The 17,884-nt window shown below is 30.2% G+C and overlaps 1 protein-coding gene across 4 annotated transcripts; it reads left to right on the top strand.

The window, feature by feature from the left end:
- The first annotated feature begins 8,765 nt into the window (after positions 1–8,765).
- LOC140893493 (uncharacterized) lies at positions 8,766–16,184 on the top strand. 4 transcript variants are annotated; one of them, XM_073302556.1, is made up of 4 exons: positions 8,766–8,857; positions 15,133–15,215; positions 15,304–15,448; positions 15,642–16,184. In XM_073302556.1, exons 2-4 carry the CDS (start codon positions 15,150–15,152, stop codon positions 16,109–16,111), a joined length of 681 nt encoding a protein of 226 aa, XP_073158657.1. In that variant the 5' UTR covers positions 8,766–8,857; positions 15,133–15,149; the 3' UTR covers positions 16,112–16,184. The 4 variants fall into 4 exon arrangements, with proteins under 4 accessions (XP_073158657.1, XP_073158655.1, XP_073158654.1 ...); XM_073302554.1 differs by having other exon boundaries at positions 15,133–15,221; XM_073302553.1 differs by lacking the exon at positions 8,766–8,857 and adding an exon at positions 14,924–15,043.
- Positions 16,185–17,884: the final 1,700 nt, after the last annotated feature.

Raw genomic sequence — 17,884 nt, 5'->3', positions numbered from 1 at the left:
CATGTGGGTTTTAGTGATTTTTTTTTTTTGCATCTCTAAAACCTATTTAGTGATCGCAGACCAAGTGGAGAAACATGGTTGGGCAACTGAAAATTTCAATATATATATATTGCATGATAAAATTATATTATATTCTTATAGAAAAATAGAAAACAGAGACCACAGTCATTCCTAGCCAAATACACGATTTTAAATACATTATACTTGTTTGGCTAAATTTGGTAAAGAAAATTTCAAATTCATCTCTTTTCAATTTGATATATAGTAATTAAATATCCAGAATTATAAATATAATGTGAAATCATTTTTTATATTATGCCTAAAATTATGTTAGTAAGAAAATAAATTTATTTCTAAATATTAAATTGATATAAAGATAGAAGAAGGGGAGAGGAAATTAGGGGAAGTACAATTGACTAGGGCATGCAGCAACTAGGAAATTCATCACACTTAAATATTTTTTTTTTTGGGTAAAGTAGGAGTGTAGGACAAAAAATTGGTGATCAATATAATCTGTATATATATGTCATCTTCATTAATGCCACTGCCTACTTAGCATTCAAAAACTTCAACTATAGCCAGTGGATTTTAAATAATACTTTATGTCTAAAATATTTTAACCTTTTTTTTAATCCACACTGTTTAACGTGTAGGATAAAACAATATACTCATTTTGTTTGACCTCGACATTAACTTAAGTTCTATAAAATATTACTGTCATGCTGCTCATGCAGCTCATTATCTTATACACTTATTTGATTTATCATAATTATATTATTCATCATTTATCGTGTCATCTACTCTTCAAACAATGCTTATATGATTAATTGAAATACTACTTCTGTGTGTATATAGTTTTGTTTGAAAAATTATTGTAATTGTTTTGTATTAATCCTATATCTTTCATTTTTTTTTAAAATTTTAGTCATTTTCATCGAAAGTACTCATGTAATAGTGTACTGTGTACACATCAACATCATATTAGAACCACGTATGCATCTCTTAAGTATACATCAGCACCACTTCATAAATAATACTAAAATCACAAAAATAGTAAAGATATATAATGGACAAAAGGGAGATTTTACAATATACGTGGAAGACCAAACTCGAAAAAAAAAAATATACATGACTAATTAAGTAAAGTAAATTCCAAATATACAGAAGATGTGAAATGAAAATTCTCCATAAAAAAATTATGGGTCAATCAAATTTTTGTATATAACTATTAAGTTTGGCACATGTATTATGATTGATTGATTCGTCAATATGACACAACATTAATAAATTCACATATATGAACCTCTCATTTCAACTAAACTACATTTAAATTGACATGAAATATGAAAAAACTAACGGCTAAATAATCGAGGAAACTTCTACATTTAAATTGACATCAAATATGAAAAAACTAACGACCAAATAATCGAGGAAACTTCTACCATGGATCTATTTATAAAATCACTGTATAAGTTTCAAAAGCTAGAATTTACTATAAACTAGGTTCTGTTTGGACATATACTTTAAAAACGTATTTAGTATTTTATAAGTGAAAAAACTAATTAAAGTATGTGTTTTGATAAAATTTTTGAAAAATATTTTTTAAAAAAGAACACTTGAGATGTGTTTTCAAATGTTTTTAGAATGAAATTATGAAATACAAAGAATAACATCGTTATTTTTGAAATGTTAAAATATTTTAATAAAATAGTTGTGCAACCACATATTATTCTTAAAATAATTTTTAAAATATTTTATAAAAATATTTTATAAGTACATGTACAAACAGAAACCTAATCTCTTTCAGTATTGTATATTATTTCGTTTGATGTGCAATATTAGTAATCTAGGTATAAATTATCTTATCCAGTCTCACATTTTTTTTGTCATATTATTTATCCATATTTCAATTATTTATCTCACATCAATCAAATCATTAATTATTTATCTTAGATCAATCAAATCATTTAATTTAAATTACTATATTACCCTTTATAAATAACATTATTCATATTTTATTAATAATTAAAAAGATAAAATAGTAATTTACTATTTTTATATAAAATATAATCAATCAAATCAAACAACTATAATCTATCAATCAAATCAAATCTTATATTAACTATCATTTCTTATTTATTTTTTATTATAATATATGACTTATCTCTATATTATTTTTATATTATCACTTACTTAACATAGTATAAAATATAACACAAATATTATCCACTATATTTTGGTTCAGTAAATTACCATATTTTAACCTTCTTTAATTAACACGTTTACCAAGGCAACTAACTAGTCCTCGCCACCACTAAACTCCTCAAACTTCATTACGAAAAATTTACCCAAATTCCCTTAAAAAAAAAACCCCGAAATCTTCCACTGTTATAAATCATAAAAGAATAAAAGAAATGAATAAAGAGAATTCATGAGAGAAGAGAGAATTCATATGAGTTAATACTCAGGTGCAAATTTTATTGAACTCAATCACCCCTATTTATAGGGAAAAATTACAAGATACAAATCTGTACAAATATTATCTTTACATATTTATCTTGATAACATATTAAATAAGATAATCATCTATAATAATAATATATTTATAACACTCCCCCTTAGATGATTATTTGCACAAACAATCAATTTTTCAAAATCTCCATTTGGCAAGATTGATGTTCGGGAACTTCATCGAGACTCAAATGCTGCCTCGTTAAAATCTTGACAGTAAAACCCCGTAGGAAAAATCAGAACGAAGAAAAAAGAGTACAACAACATATACTTTCTTTGGATGTCTTCCCGACGATAGATGCGTCTCGTTAACACCTTATCAGAAAAAATCCAATGGGACAAAATCCTAATGAAGGAAAAAGAGTACAACATCTCGCGATACTTGTTAATTGCCTCATTAAAAATCTAGTTATGAAAAATCACGTGAGAAAAATCATGGATAAGGAAAAAAGAGTACAACTTTAATTGCTCCCCCTCTTGCAAACATCACTTTCAATTATTAACTCTTAATATTTCAATATTATGCACTGATTTTCCAAAAATTGATTCAGATGCTGATTTTGCCATAGGCATGGTACTTCAAGACCAAATATCTTTTCTTCTTCTTCAAGTTGGCAAAAACAATATTTTGAGCATCGAATCCTTCGATGATGTTTCTATATGTATCACCATCAAATCAGTGCATCCACGATAAGTGCAAATATTTTCTTATAATCCGCTTGAAATACTTTGAGAAACTTTGCTAATATTTGCTCATATTGCCACATATCATTGTTATTGAAAGTTCAACAAGTTGTAGTTCAAAATAATCATCATTTTGCGTAATAGCAAAACACACGAATGATTATATCATTTTGATCCCAAATAATTTGGAAAATCTCATATTTTAATATACTTGTTATTTTTCATGAATAACATAATCCAAATTGGATTCATTGAAATAATTGGTCGTTCACGCTGTTGGAAAACTGTGTTCAGATCAATTAGAATTGATACCCGGTGCAGCGGAAGTTTAAAAAATTTATTTTATTAATATGGAACGATTCCATATTTGGGTATCAAAACTTTACGATTAAATTTGTGTAAGTAAAACAAATAATCACTATTAAATATTTTACCTTGAAATCTCGAAGCGAGATTATGGACACCAACAGAATTTAATCTGCTCTTGTTGTATATCCCAGGAACTGATGAATGAACGTTTCTTCAATCAGATCCATAAATAGAAAACAAAACCCTCTGATTGACTGCACTAGAAATCAATCAGAAGTTTGCGTAGAGAATAAACAGATATGATCTGTTAATTCAGATTGTAATTTTTCACAAAAATCACAACCCGAATTTTCTCCAAAAGAGACAGAGGATTTCGAAAATCCCCTTGAATAATATAGGCTGAAATTCGAAAATTGCAAGACTGAAAATCTTATGGAATTTTCGAACACTGCAGTATATTTATAGATAATTTTTAGTTATAATTGTATCAGGACTCTAACTCCTTAAAGCCCACAATCCATAACTTAAGCCCAACAAGCCAAGCCTGTTGTTATAGAAATTAATATAAAATTTATCGTGACTCCGATTGATAAACTGATTTCACCAATGTGCACAGAAACCATTTCTGCATCTTTTAGAGTCAAGATAATTTTTCTGAATCCGAATTCAGTGATTTCCAAAAATGCTCATCCCTATGTCATTTTAGGAAATCTCACTCCTTTTAGTTAAGAAGTCCAACTTCTCTTTCATTAAATTTAACTATCTCTACGGGGTTTTAGTAATCCATTACTTGTGTACCCTCAATGGTTCAGGAATACAGCTAGCCGTGGGCTCACAACTCCTTGTGACTCGGAACAACAATTTCCGACTTACCCATCGAATCATGGTAAGAGCGCCTAGCAACATCGCCCCATGATTCCCTAGGTATTACTGATAGTGCCTGCAAGAACCAGTAGATTTTGGTTAGCATACAGTACGGTCCCTTCATCCATATATCCCGATCGAATCAACAACCATTGGTATATCGAGAGTTGTTCGAGATTCGATAACTATGCATAACATCTTGGAGATCTATTAGTGACATCGCATGTGTTACTAGGAAAACCCATTAACCTAAAACACATCATGTACTCTGGCCAGAGATTCGTCACACTAATATCTCCTCAGATTGCATAGGATATCCACACTCGCAAGTATATGGTGAATCCTTGACAACAAAGCATCGACTCCTATATGTGTCGTAACTGTACCCAATCCCGACACCTGATGACCCCAATAGAGTCGGTAAACGAGTCAAAGTACAGTACTAGCATATAGAGTCTCAATGATGTTTCAAGTAATAAGGACTAATGGTGTATAACCAAAACCGCGGACTTTATCCACTCGATAAGTGATAACCACTTGAAAAGTCCGAATAGGGTAGTTCGATCATTCATCATATGAATATCCATTTGCATGCTTTGAACATCTCTATGTTCCATACCAATGAAACGTGGTACTCGGCATCACAAATGCTAGTCTCAATCTCGAGCGATCCTTATCCTTATTTGCGGACGATTCAATTGACTAGGAACAGTTTAGAATATACAGTGACTATAAGATGTGTTTCATGATAGCCATCCCCATGTGCTACCACATCTTACATACACTATAGTATATTTAAGGTCTTTATCAAAACAACAATAGTATATCATAATATAACAATATGAAGAAAGATAAAGTCAATGCCATTATAAAAGTGTAAATTATATTAAACAAAAGATTGTTTTACATAGAGTCATAAAAGCCCTTAGCCACAAGTTGGCTAATCGGGCACCCACTCTTTCAATAGCGTTTTTTTTCATTTACTTGCAAATAATATAAAATATGGTCCTGCAGGACGTCGATTTATTTCATAACGACCAGCCTCCATTGTTCTTTTCACATTGAGATGTTCACTCATTTTCTTTAAAGGGGTTTTTCGTCATTAAAGACGATTTAAATTATTCAACATGAACATAAATGAAGCTAAACGATCTTATACACAAGATCAAATAATGTATTTGAGATTTAAACTTTGAACATCATGTTCACTTTATATTTCATTGGGATCGATCTCAAATATTATTGTAGCTTCTATTTCCTCCCCCTCAATGTTGGAAACATTGTTTTACAAGAATAATAAATGAGAATGTCGCGTCATAAAATCTCATTTCTCAAGATAATTGATCATAAGATTCAATATATTTCCAACATATTTACAACCTCTTCAAGAGATTTATTGTAGTGCATTTCTCGCACAAACATTTACTTTCAGTACATGAGCATTTGGCATAATATTTATAATATATCTTTCAGATATCCCCAAATATGACGCATTTATTCTCATGATTTAATAGTTGATTGAAGGCAAAATAAATCAACTAAACCAATGTATTTATAATCATGAAATTGATATGCATATCATCTTTTGATCAAGCTTGTCTTGATTACATATTTTGGAAATTTTCTCAATACGTATTTTCGCAAACATCATGTTGCGTTTTGTGGGCCCACGTTATTTATTCATTCCAGATAATATGGGGATTCTCTAACAATTTGAGCTAATGATAATTTGATAAGCCAATAAAAATTCATAAAATCTTCTGGATCTTTGATTCAAAAATATCCATATTTATCGATCCAGAAACTTTTGGCTTGTTCATTAACAACTTTGTGCACTATCAATAGTTTTTCAACTATTTATATAATTTGAATGCTCAATTTAATCCATTATGCCAAACTTTGAAAGTATTTGTATCAATGATACTTTTGGATCTTTTTAGCTCTTCTAGAAATATTGATTTGTAATATGCTATTTAAACCAAATCAATATATGCTAGATTCAAAAATACATATACATCATTATTGTGTATCACTATTTTATAATATCAAGCAGATCATATTTTTTCATCGTCAATCAAGCGATCTTATAGATCTTTCAAACATTCAATCAACATACGATGAAACATATGATTTGGATATACATCAATGGTCTCCACAAACTGTTATATCTTGCTTTATAGATATCAATAAATTTTTTTACGTACTTCAGGTACGATAGTGATACGAGATACCGATGTACGTTTAGTACAATACTTGATTATGACGTATATCTCAATATTTTGTGCCGAATTTATGATTCATATTTTGCTTCATACGAGATGACATATTCTTCCTTGAAGAATTAAACTACAGTGTATCAACTGTGTTCATTGACATTGTCACATCCACTTAAAAGAATGAACCACATTAATTAGACAATTGTCATAATTGTCTTTCCTTGAACAAAATAATATAAATAATATATTATATTAAAATAATTGAAATTGTGAAATCGAACGTACCTTTTAAAATTCTTGTATACACCAAGTAGATCTTTAACCTTCAACAATGACATTCAATCTATAACAAATGTCATCTCACATTAAATTTATGTTCCTACATGTAAGATAATAACATGTGATAAAAATACTCTATCATTTATTTAAAAAATGATAGATTAATCAAATGATTGAAAAAATTCAAAATTTATATCCACAATCAAAATTGATGAATTTAAAATCCATAATCAAATTTTATTAAATAAAGATTTAACAACCCAATATATCCTTAAAATATAAAAATTCTCAAATCAGAAAATTTATCACCAAATTGCATAATCAATATCTCATGCAATATATTGACTAATAAAATAGATTCACAAAATTTTTAGTTCTTATTTTTATATCATCAAAATAATTTATGTGAATCAACACATGCTAGAGTTTTCCATAATTTAGTTTAAACAAATACAAAATTAATTTACCAAAAATAAATTAGTTCAATTAATAAATAAAATGACTTGAAGTTAGTCATAAATCAACCCATTGACATCATCATGCATAGGCTACCATCAATCCATCATCGTCGTTGCCCAATATAGATGATTGTCCAATTCAGTGGGTTTAACATTTATTTTTCTTTTCGGGTTGATAGTGTTGCGATCTTACTACCGCACATTCATAATTTTCAATCAATAGCCTATGCAGTTCATCATTGAACATCAAGTCGATATTCATAAAAATAGTGACAAATAATAGATCATGCTTCTTCTAGAGCATTAAAAACAAATATATGATTTGAATCGATATCAAGTCAATATCTTTTGATATATATCTCACATATATATTTAATAATATTTTCTTATGGATATTGACAATTTTAGATCATATATCGATATTCATTGAGAAATTGTACTAAATTTCTTAATTCATAAGATCCTCAACAACCAAAAGGGCTTTAAATCATATTCTTCGAGAATATTTTCAAATCTTGGATCTTATATTAATATTCTTCATCAATATTATCAAATCTTGAATCTTTTTATCAATATTTCAATATTGATACACTTTGACATGAGATCTATTTTTTCAATGATATTTATAGATCTTGGATATCATATCAGATATCAATCATGATTTCTTCAGTTTCTTGATATACAAAATCATATATCATATCTTTATCATAAATATATTCAGATTCTCAATATATTATATTATAACTAAGAATCTCTTTAGATTCTCAATATATTTGATCTTATATTAGATCTTAATGAATTCATGAATATCTTTTGATATATCAAAATTGTAATCAGAAATCTCTCAAAATTCTCAATATATTATATCATGATCATGAATTTCTTAAAATTCTCAATATAAAATCATGTTGTGCTACTTTATAGCCATCAACATATTCATGATATTTCATGGGCACCAATATATCAATTGTTTTCATTGTGCTACTTCTAGAGCACCAATGAATATCTCTTTATGCTACTTCTAGAGTACCAATGAATATCTCTCATAAATTTGAGTATTGACAGCACGTTGTGCTATTCCAATAGCATCAATAAAACGAGAATTATTTTTATTTTCAGTTGGTTACAACATCGTGCTGATAACGTGTTCTAAATCATAAAAGAATAAGAGAGATGAATAGAGAAAATTCATGAGAGAAGAGAGAATTCATATGAGTCAATGCTCAGGTGCAAATTTTATTGAACTCAATCACCCCTATTTATATGGAAAAATTACAAGATACAAATTTGTACAAATATTATCTTTATATATTTATCTTGATCACATATTAAATAAGATAATCATCTATAATAATAATATATTTATAACATCCACAACCTTTGCAAAACTATTCTACACATTTTTTTTTGGGGTTATTTTTGTACTCTAGTAATAGTGTAATACTAAGTCTACCTGTGGTTGAAGCTCGCATGGAGCTCGTCATGGCCGAGGATGATGGCAATTCGGTATCAATGACAGTGGCGAAAAGGGTGCAGGTATGATTTTGCTTGAATTACGTGTGGGTTCTGCTGCCCAAAGCACTTAACTTTGTTCATAATTCGGGAAACAAGAGTATTATTCACCAGTTGATTCGGGGAAGCAGAGGGACAGTCGTGATGCATGTTTTGCTAATCTTTCAGGCCGCAATACTTCTTTGGGTTTGAATGGTGGCACATCAGGTATTGCATCAACTATGGGTTTGAAATTTTATTGTGTCTATGTATATATATTTTGCAAAATTGTATATTAAGAAACAGTAAACATGAAATATAATGGTTAGTGATTCCTTTTCTGTCTCAAGTTTTATTTAGAATTGTGATGCTGTTCAATAGGGTAAAACTGAAAGCTTTTTGCAGAAAATCCACTACCACTAGGAGAATGTGGATTCGAGGGACGGAGATAAATTGTTAGTAATGGTGGTACGATTTAGTTTTAGATGGTGGTCGTAAGAAGTTAGAATCGTAGAAAGTATTTGCTCAATCCTTTTAACACCAAAAATGGAAAATGCACAAGTGTTCACTGAAACCGCACCTAGAAACTACCAGTGGTTAATCCAACACCTAAACAAAAACCTCCAAGGTGATATATTTCTAGAAGAATCCACTTGAGAAGAGGGAGTCACGAGAAAAGAAAATCATTTTTGATGGAAATTTAGGAAGTGCTACAAAATCTTGCACACAAATATTGGATAGCAATCTTGAAAACCATGCTAGGGATCGACATGAGCATGATAGTTGTGATGTGATTGATGAGGTGACAGATGCGAAAGTTATGGAAACGTCCTTTGCATAAGACAAGCATTTCGAATCTCAGCAGTGCTCATGGGGATCCAGACATCCAGTTGACCAAACTTCTTATATTGCAGTAAAAAATTTCATAGATTCAGTAATGCTTGTTGTCACGCCCCGAAATCGGGCCTAGTTGACATCGGCGTTGTTTAACAATTTAACATTGAAACAAAAAGCCTCATAGTACAAGTCTTGCCAAAAACCAGTCTATTTCATAAATCATAACTGTTTTTACAGAAAAAAAACACAAGTGCGACAATGCGGAAGCGAAACTGAAATTTAAAGTAAAAATATTTCTTCAACTTGAACTGATCCATCATCACCAACCTCAGTAGTTCTTCGTCATCTAACTCATCTTCATTCTTATCTGGGGAGCAAAGTAAGGGGGTGGGTGTTTTGGGAAACACTCAGCAAGTGGGGGCCGATCGAGCACGATAAACATCAAAATATATTTACATGTACTCATGTATATTTTATAATCTCGAAACAAAATAAGCATGCTGAATTCGAACAAATACGAAGCAAATATTGCACTGTTAATTATCTCATTTTCCGTGGTTCTACTGATCAGTCCCCTATATGTTACTACTCTAAGGGGCGAGGCCAAAGGAACGGTTATTATTACCCACTGCATCAGGGCCATATCAAATCAAATCAAATCAAATCGTCGGAAATTCCTTAACCATTTCTAAATCGACTTTTAACAGTGCATCTCAAATATTTCCAAATAATTCTAACATGCTTCAAATAATATCACGAATAGCCAACAAATAATATATACCAAAGTGAAACGAATATTATCATGCCGATCGAATTTTCAAAAGTATAAGTATTTATTTTATAAAACTTAACTCACACACAAAAATAAATATAAGTGTAGAAACTTATATTACACAAAAGAAAGGTAGAAGCCCACTTACTCGGAAAATCTTGTTGAATCGATAACTGATATAAAATTCTTCTAAAAGCTTCATCTACTCTTTGCCAAGCCCAACTTTTTGATGCCACAAGAACTTAACTCTTAGAAGAAATATGCATGTCTTCCATATAATTTATCTCTCTTTCTTTTTATGAATATTATGGATTGAAATGAGAATGTGACTAGTGTAGTATATTTATACTAAAATTTCAAGCAACTCAAAGGGTCACATTAAATGTAAGGAATTGAATTTGGTTTAGTGGGTAGTAAATTGAGAGGGAAACATGGGTTAGTGGGTAGGAATTTGATAAGTCATGGTGGTTTATGACAAATAGTAAGTATGGTATAATGGTTGATTTAAAGACTAGTCAATAATTTTTAACACATGACAAATAAATTATCTATATTGACAATTTGGACACAAAAATGGATTTTATGAACTTTATAATGGATAAAGATATATACTTGAACGTGTGTTTTCATGGTTGAGAATTTTAAAATACAATCAATTGAGGCATTAAGCCTAATTAATAATCAAACAATAATTATATAAAATAATTAGATATAATGTCACTCTTAAAATTTTAAACATTAATAATTCCACCTCAACATGACAATTAAGATAAATCATTATTTTAAAAATAATACTAGTCAATAAAAATAATATGTTTTCTTTACATGTAAAATAATAAGTATAATATGAGAACCGAGATTTAGCCAAAACAATTGAAATTAAAAATCTTAGTTTTTATTTCACTAGTAGGTACAAAAATATATTTAAATATATTTTCTTTATTATACCATGAATTTGGTCACGGGTATCACATTCTTCCCTCCTAAAAAAAAAGTTTCGTCCTCGAAACTTAACATTTATATTTTGATTGTTATAAACAAACATAATTTGAAAATAAAATATCAAACGATAACTTAAAATATCTTTAGGTTTTGTTTCAAAATTATCTCAACATAAGAAAATCAAATGATTTAAAAAAATATTCTCGGAGGAGTGAATTAAAAATTAATACTTTAGAGAAAAATTTTAACGAAGTAAAATGTTTTTTTATATCTAATATTAGTTAAAAAAACATTTTTTTTATGCATAATATTTAGGAACATAAACAGTGTTTTTCTGAAATCAGTAACAAAATTTTTGAAAATAAATTGGAAAACTCCAATAACTTGATAGATGAAAAAATAAATATTTGAAATGTATTTCCATTTTAAAAATATAAAAGAATAATGATGATCAAAATATACACAATATATGACTAAAAATATGTTAGAGAGAATAATTTGATAGTGACATATAACTTTGTCATTGAATGATTAAGAAGGTAAAAAAAATAGTCAAATGATAGAATATGAAAATTTATTATTATTTTTTTAATTATTTCTAGGAAAATATGATCCTTATGAAAAAAAAATGTATTCTTATTAATTAGGAAAAAAAAATTTCCAAATATTTTACACTAATAAAATCCTTCGAGTCATATTATAACCCAATCACATACATATATATAACCCAATATTGTCAAGCTAACTTAAACTTCGACAATCATGACTTAAATTTTCTATCTATAATGTAATTAACACTAGCTCCCAAATAAATCTTTATAAATCCAAAATCAAAACTTAAATATTTCTATCGATCATGTACTTAAATAATATTCCCAAAATGAGTCCAACTTAATTCTAACTAATCATTCTCAAAATATTTACTGGCCTTAAAAATAATATTAGTTCCCAAGTGGTTCTTTCCTATTCTCAATCTTACTTACTAGTTTCCAAGTGATTCCTCATTATTCCAAATCTTACTTACTAGACCCCAAGATATTCATTCTCATTCTTCATCCTAATTTCCCATTAAGATCATGAACCTGATTTGGCTCTGATACCACTTCTGTCACGCCCCGAAACCGGGCTTAGTTGACATCGGCGTTGTTTAATAATTTAACATTGAAACAACAAGCCTCATAGTACAAGTCTTGCCAAAAACCAGTCTATTTCATAAACCATAACTGTTTTTACAGAAAAAAAAACACAAGTGCGACAATGCGGAAGCGAAACTGAAATTTAAAGTAAAAATATTTCTTCAACTTGAACTGATCCATCATCACCAACCTCAGTACTTATTTTGTTCTTCGTCATCTAACTCATCTTCATTCTTATCTGGGGAGCAAAGTAAGGGGGTGAGTGTTTTGGGAAACACTCAGCAAGTGGGGGCCGATCGAGCACGATAAATACCAAAATATATTTACATGTACTCATGTATATTTTATAATCTCGAAACAAAATAAGCATGCTGAATTCGAACAAATACGAAGCAAATATTGCACTGTTAATTATCTCATTTTCCGTGGTTCTACTGATCAGTCCCCTATATGTTACTCCTCTAAGGGGCGAGGCCAAAGGAACGGTTATTATTACCCACCGCATCAGGGCCATATCAAATCAAATCAAATCGTCGAAAATTCCTTAAACATTTTTAAATCGACTCTTAACAGTGCATCTCAAATATTTCCAAATAATTCTAACATGCTTCAAATAATATCACGAATAGCCAACAAATAATATATATCAAAGTGAAACGAATATTATCATGCCGATCGAATTTTCAAAAGTATAAGTATTTATTTTATAAAACTTAATTCACACACAAAAATAAATATAAGTGTAGAAACTTATATTACACAAAAGAAAGGTAGAAGCCCACTTACTCGGAAAATCTTGTTGTATCGATAACTGATATAAAATTCTTCTAAAAGCTTCATCTACTCTTTGCCAAGCCCAACTCTTTGATGCCACAAGAACTTAACTCTTAGAAGAAATATGCATGTCTTCCATATAATTTATCTCTCTTTCTTTTTATGAATATTATGGATTGAAATGAGAATGTGACTAGTGTAGTATATTTATACTAAAATTTCAAGCAACTCAAAGGGTCACATTAAATGTAAGGAATTGAATTTGGTTTAGTGGGTAGTAAATTGAGAGGGAAACATGGGTTAGTGGGTAGGAATTTGATAAGTCATGGTGGTTTATGACAAATAGTAAGTATGATATAATGGTTGATTTAAAGACTAGTCAATAATTTTTAACACATGACAAATAAATTATCTATATTGACAATTTGGACACAAAAATGGATTTTATGAACTTTATAATGGATAAAGATATATACTTGAACGTGTGTTTTCATGGTTGAGAATTTTAAAATACAATCAATTGAGTCATTAAGCCTAATTAATAATCAAACAATAATTATATAAAATAATTAGATATAATGTCACTCTTAAAATTTTAAACATTAATAATTCCACCTCAACATGACAATTAAGATGACAATTAAGATAAATCATTATTTTAAAAATAATACTAGTCAATAAAAATAATAAGTTTTCTTTACATGTAAAATAATAAGTATAATATGAGAACCGAGATTTAGCCAAAACAATTGAAATTAGAAATATATTTAAATATATTTTTTTTATTATATCATGAATTTGGTCACGGGTATCACATTTGTACTAAAAGCTCAGTTCTAAGGTGATTTATACCCAACGTAAGATTCTATATACAATAATGCTTTCGTTGTGTTGGCAGATTCTTTAGAAGATACTCCAAAGTTGGACTTTAATCTCAATTTGGAAGTGCAAGACTCATGTCCCGGAATCAGAGCAATTATCCATCGATATCAATGCAGAAAGAAGAGGAGAAGAGATCAGGAAGATTTGAATTTAGAAGAGAAGATAATAACACCAGAAGAAGGGTCAAATATGCAGAATGGTGCCAGATTTTCTGGTTTGAAAGTGTATAAAAGGATATTCCGACGAAATGAGTGTCTAAAGAACAGCAGGAAGGTGGGACCAAACTTTCCTGTAATATTCAAGAAGAAAAGGATGAAACAACAAAAATCAGCTATATTTCACAATTTTTTTCTGTGCGAAAAAATTGAATCCATGCATCAGACATAAAGTGACTTCCAAGGAAAAAAGTAAATATTACCGAAGCGCCGAAAGAATTATAAGAGGAGCTTTGTCAATGAAATTAGCTGATGAGACACATCAGAAAAAGGTTACAGCCAATGAATTGTCCTTCAATTTCTCAGTGAAAGAGAATAAATTAAGGTTGATTCTTTCTAGCCAAAGACAGATAAGGGAGGCAATAGCTGATCCCAAGTCCTTTAACTGTGTATGGAGCTTGTCTCCTATGGCAAACTTTAGAAAAAAAAGATCTTCTACCCGTCGAAGTACTAAATTTTGGGGCACGCAAGTGAAAATGAAACAAGGATGTACTTTTTCTTTAACTTGGTCGATCCAATATAAAAGGAAACGATCGAATCTGTCTTCTCGAAATCGTTATCTATCATCCTTGTGTGTTGTTCCATATTTGGATGCACGTGGTTTGGCCAAAACTCCAATTTTTGCCGGCCAACATCTACACAGAAAACACATGCATGTTTTCAAATCTAAACGGTTAGTATAAAAGACAATATTTATTTTGGCTTAGCTTTATTCTTTACAAGATTATCAACCTGAGTTAATGTACTTGATTGTTCTTTCAGCGAATGATGTCCAAGGTATGACTGATTGTATTAGCCAGATGCTTGAGAGACTATGTATATCAGATGTCTACTACCAACTTGTGGTGCGGGTATGATTTTGAAGTAAAGTTGTGCTCGAATTATGTGCGGGTTCTGCCTAAAGCCTTAATTGTTTCATGATTCGTGAAACAGGAGCATTCAGCTGTTGATTCGGGGAAAGAGAGGGACAGTTGTGATCGTATATTTGGGAATTTGAGTGCTAGTGATGCTTGTTTTGCTAATGTTACTGCGGATTCAGGCTGCAATACCTCTTTCGGTTTGAATGGTGACATATCAGGTACTGCATGAAGCAGAGGTTGAAATTTTATCGCATATAGATTTTTTTTTTTTTTTTTTTGCAAAATGGCATATTAAGAAAGTTAGAAACAGTAAACATGAAACTTAATATATATTAATATTCTAGTCCTGTGTCAACTTTTATTTTGAATTGTGACCCTGTACAATAAGGTAAAACTGAAAGCTTTTTGCAGAAAAAGTGACTTCCAAGGAAAAAGATAAATATCACACAAGTGTTGAAAAAATCACTAGAAGAGTTTTGTTGATGAAATTAGCTGATGGGAGACATCATAAAAGGGTTATGGACAATAAAGTGTCCTCCAACTTCTCAATGAAGGAGCAAAATTTAAGTGTGATTCTACCTAGCCAAAGACAAGTAATGGAGGCAATGGCTGATCCCAAGTCTTTTAATTGTGTATGGAGCTTGTGCCCCATGACAAATTTTAGAAAAAAGAGATCTCAGACTCGTAGTCGAAAGACACAATTTTCGGGTATGCACGAGGAAATGAAGCATCTAGAACCACAAGGATGTACTTTTTCTTTAACTTGGTCTGTCAAACATAAAAAGAAAAGATCGAATGTGTCTGCTCGAAGTTGTGATTTATCTAACTTGTGTTTGGTTCCAAAAGCATTTCCTTTGAAAGCTCTCAGTGTTGTATCCTAAGACACTGGAAAGGAAAATGTTGAAGATTTTGCTGATTTCGGTCAGGCACATTCATATCTGAATTCATATAGTTTGATCGGGAGTCCAATTTTTGCGCGCCGACATCTTGACCAAAAACATATGTTTTCAAACCTAACTGGTTAGTTTAAAAGATAAGATTTATTTTAATTAGCATTATATTTTACAATGATTGTCGAGCTGAGTTTATGTGTTTGGTTGTACTTTCAGCCGATGAAATCCAAGGTATGACTGATTTTATTGGCCAGATGTTTGAGAGACTGTGTGTCAGATGCCAATAACAAATTTGCCAAGAGACAAAAACTACTGACAAAAGTTGATCTTGACATAGAGACATCGAGGGCCTGGAAATTTTTTATGGAAACTGATGGGCGTGAAGACATTTGAGAAGTAGGCCATGACAGCAAAATAAACTTGCTTATGTCTTATACAACTTTGTTATTACATCTTGTAGATTAAGCACACTACAAAAGTCTTCTTTATGTTTGATGACATTATATTGGCCACCACGGTAACTAGTATTTCTTGCTCTTGTGTTTTGCTAAGTAAGAATGTGATGATGGCAGTAATTACTTGTTTTCTTTCAACTAAAAAATAGTCAATACTTTAGCTCATAATTTTGAGGAAAAAGCACTTGAATGAAACCATGTCACAAAGTGAGTGACTTAAATATAAATTGATTATTTCTTCTCCTTTAGTTTGTGTTGAAATTTTTAGTCTTTTGATGGACATTACCATGTGATAACCGACTTCATCCCTCTTTGTTCCAAACTGTTATTGTCAAAGAATTCTGTAATACAATCAAATGTGCGAATGATATATATACAGGGGCCAAAATTATTTTAGTGACTTCTTCTGATTCGTAGACTGTTAATATTTTTCTTCATGGCTAAGTGATGATTCAGACTCGATAAGCATCCAGTGTTAAACTCAAAGTTAATGTAGTTTATATTTTTTAACTTTTAGTGTATCTTAAAGCCTAAAGGTAATCCGGTTCAGATATAATTAAATCAATGAATTATGATTGTATTGGTTTGATCAATTAAAAGACACACACAGTTTAGAAAAGGAAAACATGAAGCATTAACGTGTGATTCATGAAATCTATCAAAAGTCGAACCCTTTCGAACTATTTTCTACTATCAAAGAACTTAAATGCACATAAAACAATACAGTTTCTTTCCACACTAATGAAAAGTTTTGTTATTGGCCTTATCATTTCGATGATTTGGAAAACTTTTCAGCGTGCTGCTCGACCGGTTAAAAGGATTGCATTTCCAAGTGGCAATTAGTATATTAGATTCTTTTATGAAATTATTTATTTTTGGAGATATTCCAAAATGTGGTGAACTACTTGGTTCTTAAAACATGTTAAAGTTGATCAGTCATCTAAAAAAAACTGATCTCAGTGTGCTAGATCAACTAGAAATAGAAGTTATTGTACCATCCATATTAGCATAATTGTTAACTCAAAACATTCTCTGCATGAAAATAACAAAATAACTTGGGGAAGTTGAGAGCTCCTTTTGAATGTGTATATAAAAGAAACGAGGATGCGAATGAGATTGATATTTGCATTAAGACTCAGAAGTGGGTTCGTTGATTGGAGATCTGTAAAAGAACGTCGTAAGAGTTTTAAAGGACAATTGATCTGGATGAAGTTAGAGTAAACTGCACCTTATAATGGAAAAACAAATATTGTTCAAGTCTTTGATAATCTATTGACTTGGTTCCTTCCATTGTGTTTTTTCTTGA

This window comes from Henckelia pumila, chromosome 3 (assembly GCF_033568475.1).
Source record: "Henckelia pumila isolate YLH828 chromosome 3, ASM3356847v2, whole genome shotgun sequence".
Classification (NCBI taxonomy): Eukaryota; Viridiplantae; Streptophyta; class Magnoliopsida; order Lamiales; family Gesneriaceae; genus Henckelia; species Henckelia pumila.
Note: the sequence above shows the minus strand (reverse complement) of the source record. Positions and strands in the feature narration are given on the sequence as shown.